At 35.9% G+C, this 20,219-nt stretch overlaps 1 protein-coding gene across 1 annotated transcript in view; it reads left to right on the top strand.

Moving 5' to 3' along the window:
• Positions 1-15,925, top strand: part of DENND5A (DENN domain containing 5A) — a 73,534-nt gene extending 57,609 nt beyond the window's left edge. The window contains 7 exon segments of the mRNA XM_032223077.1: positions 1,128-1,273; positions 3,621-3,739; positions 5,120-5,301; positions 7,422-7,504; positions 9,850-9,973; positions 10,873-11,041; positions 13,194-15,925. Coding sequence (XP_032078968.1) covers positions 1,128-1,273; positions 3,621-3,739; positions 5,120-5,301; positions 7,422-7,504; positions 9,850-9,973; positions 10,873-11,041; positions 13,194-13,377 — 1,007 coding nt within the window. The 3' untranslated portion in view covers positions 13,378-15,925.
• Positions 15,926-20,219: the final 4,294 nt, after the last annotated feature.

Genomic DNA, 20,219 nt, shown 5'->3' with positions numbered 1-20,219 from the left:
CACCGGCCAGCTGGTCTTTGGGGTTCCAGGGTTTTGGCATGCACGAAGATCAGCTGGCCGGTGAACGTGTGCTCATCAGAAACCAGAAGATCAGCTGGCCGGCATGTACATGCACACCGGCATGTGCAAATGCAGAGGTGCCCATTCCAGTTTGGGCACTCTGAGCCGAAAAGGTTCACCATCACTGCTATAGAGCATGCAGTTGTCTTACATAGAGTGGGTTTTTGGAAGAGTAATTTTCAAAAGGCAGTTTATAGATATAAATATTTTTAATTGTGAGACAGGTATTTGTATGCGCATATTTGGGTACCTACTGTGTCTGCTTCTGCCTTGGGTCAAAAATATTAGTGTAATTATGTAAATAGGTTTTCTAGAAGCAGTGATTTTTAAAAGCATTTTGAAACTGCCTCATTTATAAACAGAGAATAAAACCATATCCATAAATTTGCTAAACACAGTTGTAACTGGTTTATATAATTCATACCTAGTACTTTAGTAAAATACTAAAATTGTATAAGGGATAGAATTAAGATCTGTTCTCATCTTCCTATATGCTGTTGCTTTTTTTTCATTTGGCTCATGGGGCCAGTATTGGGCTGATACTGGAAGTTAAAAGTATTAAAGAAGAAAGATGATTTTACACACATTTCCTTAAAACCTTATTTAGCTTGTTCATGATTTGTAAAGATTTCAGTTACTAAATACAGCTTTGCTAAGCAATACTTTTAAAAAGAGATTTAAGAAGAGTATGTATGTATGTATGTATGTATTTCAAAATTTGCTGAATTACTCTTCAAATATATCCCCAGCAAACGTATAAAACTCTAAATTATTACTTACTTTTTTAAATATAATTTATAACATAAATCAATAAAAGTTAAGCAGATGTGCTTGGCTTCAGAACTCAATTGAAACATAAAATTAAAAAGCTTAATGCATTAATGCCTAAAAGGTGACAAAATGATGTGGGAAAAATTTCAGTGGAAAAGTTTCTTACTGGGAGTTTTTCACTGGGGAAATATACATTTCAGGAGTAGCAGATTCTACTGAATAAGCTCAGTAAAGTTCCCCCTGCATTTATTTTTGGAGACAATTACCCAGCTGTATGTGTGTTTTCTTTTTTACAGTGATTCCATACCATATATTGATTGTTCCTAGCAAAAAACTTGGTGGCTCAATGTTTACAGCCAACCCATGGATATGCATTTCAGGAGAATTGGGTGAAACAGGAATCCTGCAGATTCCAAGAAATATGCTGGAGATGACATTTGAGGTATCTCTCATGTTGTTGAACAGAAGAAAGCAACTTTACAATCACTAAGCCTTGTGCTTTGTTTCAAATAAATATTTTTCAATGATCAAGGGCTACATTGTAATAATCTAAAATAAGTAGTGGAGGCTGGTTAAGAGTCCGTCAATGTTTTTTTTTAAAAAACAGGGAATAGCTTACAAACCTTTGACAGTTGGCCTTTAAATTTTCATCAGCTTTATATTTCAAAACTACAAGTATCTGAGCCATGGGATATCTACCTCAAGTTAAAGGGAACACAAAATAAAAAAAGCATGGAGATTGTGGGGGAGGGCAGGAAGGAGAGAGAGAGAGAATGAATTTAATAGATTGGCCTTTGAAAATATTTATTTTTGTGGATTCCAGCAAACCTTGATAACTATGATCACAAAAGAAAGTTTACTAAAGGAGAAACTAAATTTCCCTTATCTGCATTTAATTTGAAGTTTTGAGAAAGTTCTACTATAATCTACTATGTCCTTAGTAAAAAATTGGCAGATTTATAGAATAGATTCAAGCTTTTTATAAAGTAAAAATTAATTTACCATGGAACAAAAAGGGGGCAAAGATGGTCATCCAAAACGAAAAATTCATCATCATAAATAATTAGTCATTGATGGTTTGTCACAGGAGTGTTAAACTCAAAGCCCGGGGGCCCGCAGAGTGCTTAGATCTGGCCTATGGGGCCATCCTGGAAACAGCGAAGGACTTGCCCGCGGGGTCTCTGCCAGTGAAAATAGAGCTCGGGAGGGCTGCATGTGGCCCCCTCGAGCTCTGTTTCCACTGGCAAAGAGTTGCAGGAAGCAGTTGCAGCCAAAAACTGAGCTTGTGAGGGCCACAGGGGGTACTCTCAAGCTCCATTTTCACTGGCAGAGGGTTGCATGAGGTTGTTTCAGACAAATCAGAGCTTGGGAGCCCGTTTTTGCTGGCACAGCGCTTGGGCCACCAGAGATGTCCCTGACACGAGTGACATAGAGCTGGCCATGCTACTCTGGCCACCCGAGGTCAAACACAACTCTGATGTGGCCCTTAATGAAATCGAGTTTGACACTCCTGGTCTAATGAAAATAACTTTCAATGATTTATGGAAAATCAGCAAGGAAGGAACTGGTACCTCTCTAGGATTAGTGTACAAAGAACAGATTCCTAACAGATTAACAGAGTTGGAAGGGACCTTATAGGTTATCTAGTCCAACCCCACCCACCCCCACTCAAGTAGGAGACCCTACACCATTTCTGACAAATGGCTGTCCAATCTCTTCTTGAAAGTTTCAAGTGATGGAGCTCCCACAATTTCTGAAGGGAAGCTGTTCCATTGGTTGATTGTTCTCATTGTCAGAAAGTTCCTCCTTATTTCTAGGTTGAATCTCTCCTTGGTCAGTTTCCATCCATTATTCCTTGTCTGGCCTTCAGGTGCTTTGGAAAATAGCTTGACCCCCATCCTCTCTGTGGCTGCCCCTGAAATATTGGAACACTGCTATCATGTCTCCCCTGGTCCTTGTCTTCACTAGACTAGCCATGCCCAGTTCCTGTAAAAGGAAGGAGGAACTGCTGCATGCATTCCCCTTAGTGGTCTTTTGATCTGTCATGGAAATAACACCCTAAGCAAAACTTCCCTTTTACAATGCATGTATCATCAAAGTCCACTTGAAGGGGACAATCTTAAAGTAACCTGGAGTTTATTCCCATAGAGCTTTATAAGTAATAAAGAATTTTGATTGGACTTGGAAACTAATTGGTAGCTTGAGCAATAAGTAGATAAAATATAGTGCTAATTGTCAGCTATTGATATCCCAATCATTGCAAAGTGCACCATCTGCAAATTTTGGATCATTTTGAAGGCAATAAAGAGCATGTTAGAGTGGTGTTTGGGACATAAATAAATGTTGCCATAACTTTATAATCAAGAAAGGGGTGCAGCTGGCAGATTAGCCAATGCTGGACATGCGTTCTCTGCCCATGGCTTTCCTCTGATATCCTGAAGCAGGCATATGTTTCCAGGTTATGGACCTGTTCCTTCAGAGCGGGAGGATCCCATCAACAATTACTGAGTCATATTGGAGCAAATAGCAACTATCATATTATCTTTTTAACCAATATTAATATTCCAAGCTTCTGAGAGTATCAGCTGCCTTCTCCCCCTTACATTTCTGTTGCTTTCCAATTGCAGAGCAAAACAGAGTTGACTTTGAAACTTTAACCAGATCTTTGTCTTTGTGCATCTCCAATGTCTGCCTAAAGTCCAGTTATATCTTCCCTCTTCTAATGTACATTAATAAAGGCATCTTGGTTTTTTTTTTACTCAATGTATTTTATTTTTCCTAATTTTTAGTGTCAGAATTTGGGAAAACTTACTACGGTACAAATAGGACATGATAATTCTGGATTGTATGCCAAGTGGCTAGTGGAATATGTTATGGTCAGAAATGAAGTGACGGGTCACACTTACAAGTAAGGTTCCTTTCAATTTATGCATTGTACAAATAATATTTGAATTCTTGAGTAACTCATTTATAGTACAATAAATACGATGGCCTCATTCTGTAACTGTTCCAAACAATAAAGATTTCATCTGGTCAGATAGGAATCATTTTGTTTTCTTATTTTATGAAAATAAATCAGCTACTAATGCAGATGACCTGTAATAGCAGTTAGACTTATATACCGCTTCATAGGGCTTTCAGCCCTCTCTAAGCGGTTTACAGAGTCAGCATATTGCCCCCAACAACAATCCGGGTCCTCATTTTACCCACCTTGGAAGGATGGAAGGCTGAGTCAGCCGGTGAGATTTGAACAGCCGAACTGCTGAACTGCAGTCAGCTGAAGTAGTCTGCAGTGCTGCATTTAACCACTGCGCCACCTTGGCATTGTTATATGTAACAATGTAATGTTGTTACATATAATAATCTACAAATGGCATAAAATTCAGTTCTAAATAGTAATCCTATATGTGCAGAAGGTATTTGGTGTCTCTTCAAGGATGTATCAATCATCATAATCTTTTATCAACAGAATGTGCAAATGTTGCAAGTTGATTTATTTGGAATTTTCTACTTCACATATAATAGATAATATTTTATCTATTACAGTAACTTCTTATTAGTTTCAGTCTTACACAAAAAAAGTGCATTGACTTCTGTATAAATTGGAATCTAATGGAAGAATGGAGCTTATATAGTACACATCCTGATTGTTTACATTAGTATTTGCCAGCCTAAATTGTTCTACTGTATTACACCCCATTCGTAGTCCATTCTAAATATTTGTATGCTTAAATCCACAATTTTCAATTATTTTTATTTCCAAAAGGTAGGCTATGTGTTCCTGTGATACAGAAACAGTTATATCAGAGATAGGCAACCCAATGAGTTTATTTGAAACTCTTGTTATCCTAAACCCGCATTGCCAAAATGTAGCAACAAAATAGTCAAAATTATAGTAGATCAATTAAATCTTATTGCTAAGTTTGTGGTCTAAGTTAAGGGTTCCTTGTGGAAATTCGCTGTCTTCTGTTTCTTCCCTCCCCCACAAAAGAGCTAGAGGGGCCTGGTATGCCTCTTCCAATGGAAACATTGCATCCTCAAATAGCCTTCAATGATCTTTCAAAACTCAAGACGGTCAGTTGTAGCTCTCAATACCCCAAGAATTGTCTATTTTCAAGTGCATGAACACAATTCTGCTGGCTCAGTTATACAGTCATTGGAAATATTTACAATGGAGCACACTCAGCTTACAGAGGAAAGTCAAATCTGTTGTGTGCTGTCTTTTTAAAAGTACAGTATGAGCACAATGACCTTACAGTACTTTCTTTTCTTTATTTTTTCCCCTCAGGTTTCCATGTGGAAGATGGCTTGGAAAAGGTGTAGATGATGGCAGCTTAGAAAGGATCCTAGTGGGTGAATTGCTGACATCTCATTCTGAGGCAGATGAAAGACAATGCAGAACCCCCCCATTGCAGCAGTCCCCCAGCATGATCAGAAGATTTGTCACCATATCACCCAACAACAAGCCAAGTAAGCTGGGTAGATTGTAGTTACTTCCACTCATAGTGTCTATGGAGATTCTCAGTCTTCAAAGAAAAACCAGAAAGTCCAGTTGCCTCTTGAAAAAAGCACCTTTGGGTTCCCTCACTGTATTGATGGAATGAGCTACCTGAAAAATGGCATAGAATACTCAGGGGGACTCAGTATCCTAACAGTTGCATGACCCACTCATTTGATCTCAAAACTGCTGATATGTTCTCTGTAATTATCAGTTGTAAATAATTCTAAACTTCATACTATTAAAACTAAACTGTGCATTATACTTGGTTATTATGTCAAATATACGTGAGAGTTCATAAATATTGCTGCAAATGAATTGCGTATTGATTTATTTACTGACTGAGGTAAGAAAGACAACATTTATTGATTAAATGTATAATATAAAGCTGAAAACATAAATGGTTACAAGCTGGATAGATAACAACTTGTTAGAGGTTTTCTTGTTTAAGTTATGAAGATTGCACTTAGCCAGTTGATGGTAACTACTATCATCATTTGCCAAATACCAATTTTTCCTATATACAGGTATCTGCTTTATAACTATAAAGGAATTATCGTTGGGAAAGAGGGGAAGAGATGCTGCCTAGGAAGCAATCAGACAAGAGAGGCAGGAGCCCCCCAGTGGCTAATGGTCAGAGAAAGTCATTTAGGAAGGGCCCATCCTGATGGGTGAAACATTTAAAAATGATGTTGGGAAGTTTGTGCCTTCAGATTTGCAAGATTCTGTTAATGTAGCTTTACAATAAAGTAGAATTGATTCATCTAGTCCTGTTTCTTGTCTGATTTGCCTGGGAAGGCTGACATCAATCTTGCAAATCTCCTATTCTCTTCCAAAGAGAGGGATTTTGAGAATGGCTTCCCATCGTCCAAGAATACTAGTAGCCTTTGAGCATCTGGTAGCCACATTGTTACAATATCAATATCAGGTAGATGCAGCCAGTCCTGTTTGGTTTACCTGGAAGGGCTGATAGTAACAAATATGGGCATCTTGATGCTTTAACTTTGTGTGCATTACAAACAAGTATATACAGGTAGTCCTTGATTAATGACAGTCTTGTTTAACGGTCATTTGAACTTACAACAGTACTGAAAAAGTATGTTTCTGTTTTACTAGAGACAACTGCAGAATGCACAAGTATATTATTATTGATCACTAACTGAATCAGAATCTACAATGTGACCTAACTGCAAAAAAAGGCCAAAAAAAAGAGAGACAAATGCAGTTTTAGGCCCCATTGATAGAAGTATAATTTCTACATCATGAAAAGTCATTAGATTCTGCTGGTCTGCATTGGTCAGCCACCATCCAGTGTATCCAGTTCTTTATTAGAAGCTAAATCCTACAGGAGTGATTAAAAAAACTGAGAATGTTTAAACATGAGAAGGCTGAGAGAGGATAGTGTACCATTTTTGTATAATATTTGAAAGATACAAAAAAGATAATCTCTTCTATACTGCTGCACAGCATAAGGCATGGGTGTCAAACTCACCATGTCACATTGCTGTCATGTGATGTTTCGCGATATTATTCCCCTTCACAGAGCTGGGGTGGGCGTAGCCTATGCATGACGCATCTAGCCCGTGTGCCGCCAGTTTGACACCCCTGGCATAAGGCAGAAGTAATAGGAAAGAGTTAGTATTTAATGTTTGGGGGAGAGGGAATCAAACTTCCTAATAGGAAGAACAGATTTACAGGAGAACCAATTATTGAGAGAGCTAGACGGCTTCCCATCAGTAGATGTGTTCAAGCAGAAGCTTGTCAATTATTTGCTGGGGATATTTCACTTCCTGCAGTAAACAGGATTTGTCCTTAAGGTTAAGGTGCTCTCTTCGGACCTTTGATTCAAAACTAGGACAAAGCTACAAAGTTAATTTTTTAACCTATTACACAGATAGTTCAATATATTTTATTACGTTATTGCTGTTTATTATAGAAGTATTATTTGTGGTATGCTGCTCTGAAATTAAAAAGTTATATAAAAGAGAGAGAATATGTTCTCCATTATTATTTTTAAAAGGACTTGACTTATCTGTGTATAATCTAGATATCGGATTAGATTTTTTAAATATATATATATTTCCTTTTGCAGAGTTAAATACAGGTCAGATACAAGAATCTATTGGTGAAGCAGTAAATGGAATTGTCAAACATTTCCACAAGCCAGAGAAAGAGGTAAGCAATACATGGCAATAATGGGAGTTGATAATTTCTTCCTTGATTGATATCTGCCTAGAATTGACTAATATAATTGCTAATTAATATAAAGGTATGGATTATCAAATACATAATATTGTATATAATTTCATATTGTGACATCTTTTATTAGGACTTTCAAGTGTGTTTGGAAGCTGTTATTAAGTTCATTTGATCAGTATTAGCAGAGGTGAAATATAAATTTACATCTAATTTATGTTTTACTGTAATTCTTTTAATTGTTATGTCAGGCAACATACAAATTTGGTAAATTGTTGTTATCTGATCAGAAGGGGCTAGGTCTCTGATGGCGAACCTATGGCACACATGCCACAGGTGGCACGCAGCAACCTCTTTGTGGGCATGTGTGTTGTGATCCATCGGTGGACTGAGGAGCTAGCAGCAGAGTTGGACAGCGAGGAGATTGGAGAAGAACATGGGCTAGTTCTGGACTCTGGAGAAGTCTCAGATGAGGGCTCTGCGTCGGAGGCAGAGAGGGGACCAGCACCATCTGGAAGTTATGTGCTGCCTCTGGAGTCTCCAGAGTTGGACAGCAGCAAGGCAGAGGAATACGCTCCCCCTGTTCCCAGTGCGCACATGCACAGGGCTGCCAGAAGGCAAGAACAGTTAAAACAGAAGGGATGACTCGGGAGTAAGGTTTGGAGGTGATTGGCCCCCTCCCATAGGACATAAAGGAGGAGCAAAGGCACATGAGCCTTTGCAGGGAGCGATTTGGTTCATGCTGGTCAGTTTACCTTCTGAAAATCTGTTGGACTCTTTGCTCCATGTGGCCTTGCCAAGCTAATTGCCAATTAAGTCTTTGGCAGACTTAAGAAAGATAAAGGTGGGTGCTTATCAGCCTTATCCTGAAGGACTTTGGCAGTCTGCTGTAGAACTCTTTACTATTATTTGGAACTCATTACGGGCTGTGAATGAATATAATTCACAGCCTTTGAAATAAAGGAGCTGTGTGCATTTTACTGTATCAGGAAGCCTAGGTTAGAACAACAAGAGCTGTCACTCTAGTTCAACTGCCGGCCAGCTGCTCATCGGATGTCTGCCACACATACACGGGGGTGGGGCGTGTGCGGGGGGGAGGCGCACATGTGTGGGAGGAGCACATGCAGGGGGATGTGTACATAGGCGCAAGGGGTGGGGCATGTGCGGGGATGACATGCGCATTGCATTTTGGGGGGTTGGGTGCGTGTGCGCACACTTTGGGCACTCGCTCCAGAAAAGGTTAGCCATCACTGGGCTGGGTGAACCACACTGTGGAAATAGAGGCAATTTTGATTTTGATTTGTTTGAATCTGGATCAACAATACTTTCCTTCATTTTCATGCACATCTTGAGATTTTTTACTAGTTTTTCTATTTTGAAGTAGTACACATATCCTGTGGTGCTTCAGTCTTTGTAGGTCTGGCCTTTCAGGACAAACAGGAAACATGATCAAATGAACTAATTCTATTTTATTGTAAAGCTACATTAAGAGAATCTGACAAGTTAAAGTTCAAATTCAAATTCCATCTCCTTTACAATCTGAGAAGCTAGGGAGGATTCCTTTTGCTTGCGCTCTTTCCAGTTGCAGGCTATATCCTCTCATATCTGAGCATTCCTTTGGTGATATTTCTTCTGTCCTTTCCCAAGGTGTTTCCTACATGCTATTACAGATACCCAGTAGCATGCATCCATAGCAAACAGAAGTTGTCTACTATTCTCCCTACAGTTTCAATTGCCTGCTAGTATTTTGCCTATTTTGTCCTTTCTTGACGATATATGGTAGAGGTCCCCAACCCCCAGCCCATGGTCCGGCACAGGTCCGCAGCATGTCAGAAACTGGGCTGTGCAAACAAATAAAGCCCCATCCACAGGATGCAGGCAGCACATGAAACCAAGCCCCCTCTGGTCCATGGAAAAACCTCTCTCCATGGTCCCTGGTGCCCAAAAAGTTGGAGGCCGCTATTGTATGGTAAAAGTTGATTGTTTTCTTGCTGATACAATCTGGGGGTCTCCATTGATACAGTAAAAGGGCTGTTGTTATATATAAGTTATAGATTATCTATCCCTGTTCTAGTGTGTTATTCATTCAGTAGTTCTCATTTTGCTACCTTTTAAGTAAATTTAATCTGTATTAAAAAAATTCAATTTCTGTTGTGGCCTTACTCCTGAATCTTTTTAATATAATAAGTGGAATCAACATAAAATATAGGTAGCTTATGGCAAATGTATATAGTGTTCAGTTAGTTATCACAGGCTATAGTGGTTTATGGTTAGATAGATATATAAACAACTTAAAATATGTTTGTTTGATTTTCCATTGGCAGAGAGGCAGTTTAACACTTTTGCTTTGTGGAGAAGGTGGACTTGTTTCAGCTCTAGAGCAAGTGTTTCAGCATGGATTTAAATCTCCTAGGCTCTTCAAAAATGTTTTTATTTGGGATTTTCTAGGTAAGTACAGAACACTTGCTTGGAAATATAATCCTATAGTATCTACTTTGTCTTCTTAGATCAGCCTGTAATTTGAATTATTGGTTATTGTGGTAAACACTATTTAGTACTAGAAACAACTTTTAACACCCATTCTTAAATGAAAATGAAATGAAGCAATTATTCTAGATAATATTTGAAGAAACAAGGCAATATGGAAGAAAGTCATCAAATAATATTTCATACGAAGAACACTAAGCCAAAATATGAGTGATATTTTATCAGTTGCTTGAATGTCAAAATTTAAATTTGAAAGTGCAGTGATATTTGCTTTTTTATGTATTATATACATTCTCTACTAATTCTCATTATAACAAAGTTGAAAACAATAATATACTACAGGTAGTTCTCAGCTTACGACAGTTCATTTAATGATCGTTCAAAATTACAATAGCACTGAAAGAAGCGACTTATGACCATTTTTCAGTCTGACAATCCTTGCAGTATTCCCATGGTCTCATGATCAAAATTCAGACACTTGTCAACTGACTCATCTTTATGACAGTTTCAGTGTCCTGGGGTCATGTGATCCCCTTGAGTGATCTTCTGACAAGCTTATTCAATGAGGAAGCCAGATTCACTTAACAGTCATGTCACCAACTTAACAACTGCAGCCATTCACTTAACAACTGTAGCAAGAAAGATAATAAAATGGGGCAAAATTCACTTAACAAATGTCTCTTAGCAACAGAAACTTTGGGCTCAGTTGTAGTTGTAAGTCAAGGACTATTTGTACTTCATAGATATTAGGTGATAAGAGTAAAATTTTTATGTTTGTATTTAGAAACACAAAAATAAATCAGTTACAATCCGATACGGTTAGATGACCATTTTTTTGTGTGTTTTATGTCTACCTTCAGAAAAAGCACAAGGATTTTATGAAGCTCTTGATCAGAATGAACTGGTCCCAGAAGAAAACTGGCAGAAAAGGGCGAGGAGTTTTTGTCGCTTTGTAACAGCCATCAACAACACTCCTAGAAACATTGGGAAAGATGGCAAATTTCAGATGTTAGTTTGCCTTGGAGCTAGGTATGACTCTATGGCTATTGCTTTATATGTAAGCTGCTTGCTAGAATGTTTCCCTAATTATTTTGTTTCCTTGTTCTGTGAAGAAGTATTTGGTCACTTAATTAGCTTTTAGAAGCTTAAAATAAAAGCTTAAAATAGAAGATGATGTAACAATTTATTTTTTGACAAGGGACCTTTTTAAAATAGTATGGTTAAAGAAAAAAAAATACAATACAATAGCAGAGGTGGAAGGGACCTTGGAGGTCTTCTAGTCCAACCCCCTGCCTAGGCAGGAAACCCTATACCTTTCCAGACAAATGGCTATCCAACATCTTCTTAAAGACTTCCAGTGTTGGGCATTCACAACTTCTGGAGGCAAGCTGTTCCACTGATTAATTGTTCTAACTGTCAGGAAATTTCTCCTCAGTTCTAAATTGTTTCTCTCCTTGATTAATTTCCATCAATTGCTTCTTCTAGCCTCAGGTGCCTTGGAGAATATTTTGACTCACTCTTCTTTGTGGCAACCCCTAAGATGTTGGAACACTGCTATCATGTCTCCCCTAGTCCTTTTCATTAAACTAGACATACCCAGTTCCTGCAACTGTTCTTCATATGTTTTAGTCTCCTGTCCCTTAATCATCTTGGTTGCTCTTCTCTGCACTCTTTCTAGAGTCTCCACATCTTTTCTACATCGTGGTGACCAAAACTGAATGCAGTATTCCAAGTGTGGCCTTACCAAGGCATTATAAAGTGGTATTAACACTTCACGTGATCTTGTTTCTATCTCTCTGTTTATGTAGCTTAGAACTGTGTTGGCTTTTTTGGCAACTGCTGCACACTGCTGGCTCATATTTAAATGGTTGTCCACTAGGACTCCAAGATCCCTCTCACAGTTACTACTATTGAGGAAGGTACCACCTATACTGTATTGTGCATTTCGTTTATCTTGCCTAAATGTAAAACCTTACTCTTTTCACCATTGAATTTCATTTTATTAGATAGTGCCCAAATAACGAGAGATGGTGTACATGTATATATAAATGCTCATAATTATAGATTAAAAGACTGAAAATATAAGAAACCCTAGATATGAAAAGGAAATTAATGTGTTGGAAAAAGAAATGTTAGAGTTTTTGTTTTTGAGCATTCACCAGTTCTAATCTTTGTACCTTATGCTATAATAAAAGTACTGTATTTGAGCTCCTCAAATGTTATAATGGGATTGTAACTGAATGAAAAAAATCCTTTTAGTTCTTTCATTAATAGTTTTCTTCACAATCAAGTTCCAGTCATCCTCAGAACTGCTAGCATCTGGAACTATTTTAGCTTATGGGTTTATTGAGAGAAGTAAATAGTTTTTTTTAACTTGAGAACTAAGTCCTGTTAGTGAAAAATATTTAAGCTGTAGCTAATTTTAGATAATAATAGAGTAAAAACCCACAGTAAATAGGTACATAATCTGCCAGTATTGATTAAAACCCCAAATCATTGAGAGATGACAGACAGACACACATGCACAAATTACATACATGTATACATATGCATGGCCTTTGAAAAAATTAATATTTGAGTAACCATATGAATCTTCTGGAAAGTATTATTATCCCAGAATCCCCCCCTCCAAAAAAAAGATAAACCTCTTCTTGCTTCCAGTCCTATGTCTCAGAATTCTAAATATTCAGAGGAGGAAATTTTTTCAGCTACACCCCATATTTTATTTTATTTTATTTGTTTGTGAGGGTAAGAATTGCACAAACTAAAGCAAAAATTCTATCCAAGTATTATATATACTTTTTAAGAGAGTTGTTTCTACTTAAAATAGTTAAACTTAATACATGTTAAAGGAAACAAAGATTTTGGAATTCTTTTTTATTGTCTTCAGAATTTTGGTTGGAACTCTGAAGCAAGGTATCAGCATGAAATCTACAAATTGCTCTCACCATGCAATTACTTTCTGTTAAAGTTGTGATTGCTAACATTCGGGACTTGTGAGAGTTATAGTTCTAAAAAAAAATGAGCTTCAAGTTAGCTTGTCCATACCAAAGCTAGGTAGTAGATATGTGATTGCTAAATTTGAGTTAAGGAGTGATAATATAAGAAAATTTAGTATTTTTCTTACAAAAGAAGATAATATTTCATGCTTGTTTTCAACCTCTAAAACTTTCCCTTACAGAGATCATCTGTTACACCATTGGATTGCTCTGTTGGCAGACTGCCCCATCACTGCTCAGATGTATGAGGATACAGCATTGATAAAAGATCACACGCTTGTGAATTCTTTGATCCGTGTGTTGCAAACATTACAAGAGTTCAATATCACACTGGAAGCATCCCTTGTCAAAGGAATTGACATCTGATTTTGCTTCATGAAACAAGCACTGTTTAATAAAAGCAACAAGGAACAAACTATTGTTAGTATGCAAAGATATATCTGCTAATACATTGCATCCAGAATATTCATGTGACTCAATGCAACTCTTCTGGAATGAAGATCCAAATGGTGTGCAAAAATATAACAAAAATTCTACATCCGGTGTGTAAAAGGAAAAAGGATACTTATAAATTACTTTTAGAGTTTATTTGCTGATTTGCTTTTACACGCTTTCATGTGAAAGAGTTAGATGAGTATTGTGCAGCTTATTTTAAAGCTGTAATATTTCTTTGCCATAGATAATGGTGCAGTGAGAAGCTTTTAGCATTCTCTCAACTTGCCTTCAGACTGTATCCTGAAAAATTGTAATTAACACATTCCAATTTCTGCTAAGTCACTAAGCAATTAAAAACTAATATTTTATTATGTAAGTTACGCTATTTAGCATTTCAATGTTGAGTCACTGCTGTGCTGCAAGAAACTTAGAAATGTAAATGTTTTTAATAGGCTCAAAGCACTGAATTCATTAGCAATTTTTCTTTTTTTATCAGTATTATTTTTAGCAGATTTTTCAGGAGTGAAACATGCAGTTTGATGTTCAGAAATCAGTAGTATTTTTTCATACATGAAATTGCACAGAGAAAATTATAAGTGTGTTTTAACTGGCATTTATTTATTTAACTTTTTCGTCATGATCTGGTCTTTGCCTGTAAAAAAAGAATGCTATATACTTGAGTGCAGTCCCTTAGACCGAAGCTCCAAAATAAGTATGCAGAAAAATATGTCTCAGCATGGACATGCCTTTCAAGTTCAATCAGTTTATATATAATGATATTTCAGAACATAAAATACAAATGTGATTATTTTAAGGTTGCATATCCCCTATGTAATGGCTAACAGTGTAAAGATGTGACACTTGCTGGAATAGCATATAATATGCAGAGTCACATAGAACAAAATTTCACACTTGTGTGACATTTATGATACTGGCACAATTTTATTACAGCATTATAAGCACACATTTTGGTCAAATATTTGGGATGAGTATGAGTGAGGTCAGTATTACTGTGACTTACTTATGCTGTTACTCAACCTATTAACATGTAAAGGTTTTCAGATCTTGGTTAACCCTACTTCATAGGCAGAAAATAACAAACATTTTCTTTTCATATGCCGAATGTTATGTTCTAATTTTGCTTTGTTAAATGCAAGATTTCTTGGATACTTGTGAACATTGTGTAAAAATATTAGCCTATTCTAATAAAGTTCAGATGTGGATTCTTATAAATAGCAAAATTCCAATCAAGAAAATTTTTTAGTGAATGCCTAGAAACAACTGTTATTATTAGCTGAGAATTTAAAATCCTTAGAAAATGCATACCTAATAGAGATAATACTGAGATACATAGGACAAGGGTTGAAATCTCTGTACTTTAGTAGGAGGCCTTTTCTGTATGAACACTAGGCTTTAACATATGGAGCTGTGAAAAAGGAGTCTTCAGTTGTCAGTTTACTCAAGTAGCATTATTCTTAATTCCTACATTTTGTTGTCATTTTTCCAGTAACTTAAAGTACAGCACATGTATTAAATTTTACTATTTTTACTTACCTTGTGTTTTTCATTATTATCTTGATAAGTGTTCATTATTGCCTTCTTTCACTTCATTTTTAATCTATTTACTCTTATCCTAAGGGGTCTATGCTTGATTCTCAAAGGAGCACCTTTACTCTTATTTTATTTGTTATATATTGTGCTATACTGAAATCTCTCTGTGTGTTCATCTAAACATTTTTTTTCCCCAAAATTTTATCAGGAAAAGTCTTAGCTAACTGCACACAAAACTTGTCAAGATAAAAACACCTGTTACATATTCTTTTAGGCACTTTCTTTTGAAATGCCATATTCCTTAAACTTTTTTGTATAAAATGTCTTCTGATAACAACTTAATAGAAGGTTTGTACAATGGTAGCTAATGCAGAGTGTGACTAAAGAATTGTATGAATGTATATCACACTTGACTTAATCGCAATTATCACCAGCATCTATACAGAGAAAATATTGGAAAGTTGTATTATCATTGTTTTTGTTTGCATTATGCAAGAATGCAAAAATCACTCTCTACTGTTGAAGGATTATTGGTGCTGCCCTATCATATTTCAAACATATGTGGTATTTAAATTTATTAAATTTCTTCCCATTGCACATACAAAACTCTTAATTTTAGGTGGTTCCTGGGCCTAATATGCAGTGGGACAAATTGCTTCTGGTAAAAGAATCTAAAGCAACACATTTGTCAAGCATGATGTATTTAAGAACCATGTTACTGGTTCTATGAACATCAATTATAGATTTGTAATCTTTCAATATCCACCTTATCTCCCATAATCTTGCAATACATGACAGACCTCTTCAGTCTGAGGGCACATGTAGTGATAAATTTAGGAAAATATTTTAAACATTGTGTGCAATTGCATTTATGAAAACACAAGAAATAAAGGTCTAGGAAATCACTGTCTCATAACTATACATCTTCAGATAAAACACAGTAGATACTCATTTCCAAACAAAATATCTCAAAATGCCTCAATTATAGAGGCAATATCAATATAGTTCAGTTATTCTTTTATGCTAAACGGAGGGCACAAAAGCACTTTTATATTCAAACCGTGCACACAAAATGATATATATCTTGCAAAACTAGAGAAATACTCAATTCTCAACATGGCACTGATGACCTAATTCTCATAGAATGCTGTTTCAACAACTCAAAAGATTATTGTTGTTAAAGCATAACAGTTAACAGAATTCTTCCTTTAAGCTGTATGATTTAAATACTTTCATGTGTTTAAGAAAATAACAAGGACTGCATTGTATTTATTTGATAGGCAACTATACCATTTGTCATCAAAATTGAAATTCATCATGAGAAGTATAGCTTTTTCCATTTACTAACAAGTCAGTTGCAGCCCATTCCTTTCAATGGAATTTTCTTCTATACCAGCACATAAACTTTTAAATCATGTTTCTATCTAGAGGAGAAATACTTTTCCACTGTGAAGAATTTTAAGTTTCAGACTAGTACTTCAGAACTGTGCTTGCGCTTTGTGTATTTCCAACAATATAGACAATGCATCTATGTTGATCTCTACAAGAATGAATTTCATTGTCTTTTAGTATTCTCATTGTCATAGTTAAAATTATCGGAAAACATGAAACATCTTGAAAGTTACATGGTTTTAATTTTCATTTTATACTTAGGGTTCTTTACTTTCCTCAAAATGCAGTTGTAATTTTAATAAAATATGAAGAAATTTGGCACATTTTAGTCATTTTTATAGAACAGAAACTTCAAGTATTTAATTCCTTTTCTAATTGTAATTTGTATTTTTAAACACTGTATAGATATAGCTTACTTGAACTGCAATAAAGCTTTTTTCTAACATGATAAACAAGATTAATTTAATATGCCATCTGTGGTATTGGCTTGAATTATGTAGAGGTATTTCATCACACATTGATACTTCCAATAAAATTCAATAAATGAAATACTTCTTGCATGCAGCAAGCTCTGCTAGAAACCTGTTTTATTCATTCATAAGTTGCCGTTTCAGAGCTACTTCATTTTCCACAGGATTTGTTCTGTGATGAGGATGCAAACCACACAGATTCAAATTCAATATCCAATTATTTATAAACTAGATAAGTATAAGGTGACCAGATTTTCAGATTGGTAAAGAGGGAGACCTTTGACCTGGGGGGGGGGGGGCGATTAAAAATTTTATACGGAGCAACAAAAATTTTCATATAATGCAAAAATAGTATTGTAATATTTTTTTTATTTCAACATAACTACAATTTACAAATATAAATTGTAACTGTTGCCAAACATCACAATTTTGATTGTGTGACCATGAGGATGCTGCAACGGTCGCTAAGTGTGAAAAATGGTCATCAGTCACTTTTTTCAATGCCATTGTAACTTTGGTCACTATACCACCTTTCTTGCCACAGTTCTTAAGTGAATAACTGCAGCTGATAAGTTAGTAACATAAGTGAATCTGGTTTCCCCATTTGACTTTGTCAAAAGGTGATTATATGACCCCAGGACACTGAAACCATCATAAATACGAATCTGTTGCCAAATATCAAAATTTTGATCGCGTGACCATGAGGATGCTGCAATGGTCGCTAAGTGTGAAAATGGTAGCTAAGTGTGAAAAATGGTCATCAGTCACTTTTTTCAATGCTATTGTAACTTTGGTCACTAAGCCTATTATACCACCTTTCTTGCCACAGTTCTTAAGTGAATAACTGTAGCTGGTATTTTGTATTTTGGATAGAATCTTTTTTTAAATAGTCTAAGACAATTTAAAAAAAGAATCCACACAGAATAAATTGAAATAAAACATTTCAAACTGTTCTTTCTATGCACAATATATTTCAAAGTATTGTGCATAGAATTTTTAAAAATGGTTTCACTTCAATTTATTTTGGATAGAATCTTTTTTTTAAATAGTCTAAGACAATTTAAAAAAAGAATCCACACAGAATAAATTTTAAAAAATCCTATGCACAATAAATAAAATATTATTTTAAAATACATTAAAAAAATAAAAGAAAAAAACCCAGCTCACTTACCAGCAGGCACAAGTGAGCACTCCAAATCAATCCAGAATGATGTAGATGTTAATACAAAGAACTGAGCAAATTAAAATTGTGAAATTAGTCAGGGAAATATTTTTCAAAGAAACTTTGCCACCATTTTTCCCACACGAGCCGACCTCCAACCTCCGTGCGGCTCCCTTCCGGAAAATCCAGGAAGTAACACTCGCGGCTTCTCTAGCCAAGTAATTTCTGGAGCTCTATGGTACTTGGTCATTTTTTCTTATAAAATGAGGTAAAAGGGGTGCGGGGAGTCCTTTTTCTTGCTTTAATGTTTTAATATCTTCAATGAAAGTACTGAGACAGAGAGAGGGATTAGACAGGGTGTCTTTTGTCTTGCCCCGGTTAGGATTTTTAAGCAAATCCACTGGGCTTTCAACATGAAGCCAGAAAATCAGGACTTTTTTTAAACGCCCCGGGACACGGGACAAATTGTTATAAATCGTGACTGTCCCGCTGAAATTGGGACGTCTGGTCACCTTAATTATAGTCTGATTCTTTATTACTACAATAAGAAAATCCTTGGGAATGTTTTCACTGGCTACCATGCAGATGCACAGCCTATATCCATGAATTCAGAAATGACCATTTGAAAATCACAATTCCTGTAAGGATTTTTTTAAAAAAACATTTTAAGTAGTGTAGGGTTTCCTGCAGAGGTGGATTGCTGCCAGTTTGGCCCGGTTTGGCTGAACCAGTAGTGGTGGTGGCGGGAGGCTCCGCCTACCCACCCGGATGCTTGTGCACACAAGCACATGCCTGAGCGAACCGGTAGTAAACCGGTTAGCAACCCACCACTAGTTTCCTGCCTAAGTAGGGAGTTGGACTAAAAGATCTCTTCAAACTCTGTTATTCTGTTCTGTTCAAATATGTTAGTGTAATTTAATAAATGAACAGAAAAACTAATAAAACACTGGTAGTGCAAACACACACAAACACACACGTGACTAAAATAAATTAGAGTTTAAGAGGAGAAGCAAAAAATCTAAATAATATTAATATGTAAGTAGATCACTGTTTTAACCAATAATTAAATCTAGAACATAAAGACACTTTCCATTGTGTTGCATCACTGTTCAATGAATATACAATGAGAACAGCGCTGCTAACATCTGCATACAATAATTACAATAGGTAACTTGCTCTTCCTGTTGACCCCTTTGGCTGTTACAGTTTCAAGTTTCAAGTTTATAGGGACTGGGCGGCTCACAACAGACAAGAAACAGTGTGCTCTATTCTCAGGAAAAACATATTTGAATTCAGCAGAGTCCTCAGGAGGAGTAAGGTGGATGGTCAGAATGGTGAAAACCAGAGTTGCATTGTTTTTTATTGATTTTTTATGTTTTATTTAAAACAAACACAACATCCTTCTTTACATGCTGTAGAAAGTGGTTACAAAAAGACTTTCGTGCATCTCTTCCACAGTCAGCAAACATAATTCATATTAACTCAAGCATTTTAACTCAAATATTTGTACATGTCACCATGTACAAATATAATTGTTTAAGCGTCCATCATAAAATATACCAAGATTTAATACATATCCACATACTGGCCTTTCAATTACTATTTCTAAAATCCTCCAGTAACAGTAAATCCTTATGTCCTAGCTAAACATCCATAATATTTAATAACAAAGTTTTCTAATCCTCCTTTCCAAATCACTGCTTAAAATTTATATCCAGTTTCCTTATGTTATACCTATATCTATATATACGTTGTTAGTCTTATCCCTCCTTTATTTAATTATATCCTGTATCATAACATTTTCCCCCTAATAATCAAAACTTTAACTGTATCTAACTTGGTTCCTTTTTTTTATAATCCAAAGGGATTTCTAATCTTCCTTACATGGGTACCATTCAATATTCATATCCAATTATACTCATCGTAACACTATATATTGTATACATTAGTAACATTATCAATTATTTATTTAAACTATATCTATTGTCAATAAATTTCACTAAGTTTAACTAGTTTTAAATTATATTCTTCCATCTATCAACCTGTATCTTTCCAATAGCAAAACAGTCTCATATCTTCTGCCATTTGTGGTGCCAGTCCTTTAATCATCTCCTTGATCAACTTTGTATGGACTCCTCTTAGCAACTCCTTGCTTATAAGATGCCTCGTGTAATCTTGATGCCCTTCTTCTGTTTCCT

Source organism: Thamnophis elegans, chromosome 1 (assembly GCF_009769535.1).
Source record: "Thamnophis elegans isolate rThaEle1 chromosome 1, rThaEle1.pri, whole genome shotgun sequence".
Taxonomy (NCBI): Eukaryota; Metazoa; Chordata; class Lepidosauria; order Squamata; family Colubridae; genus Thamnophis; species Thamnophis elegans.
This window is presented reverse-complemented; position numbering and strand designations above follow the sequence as displayed.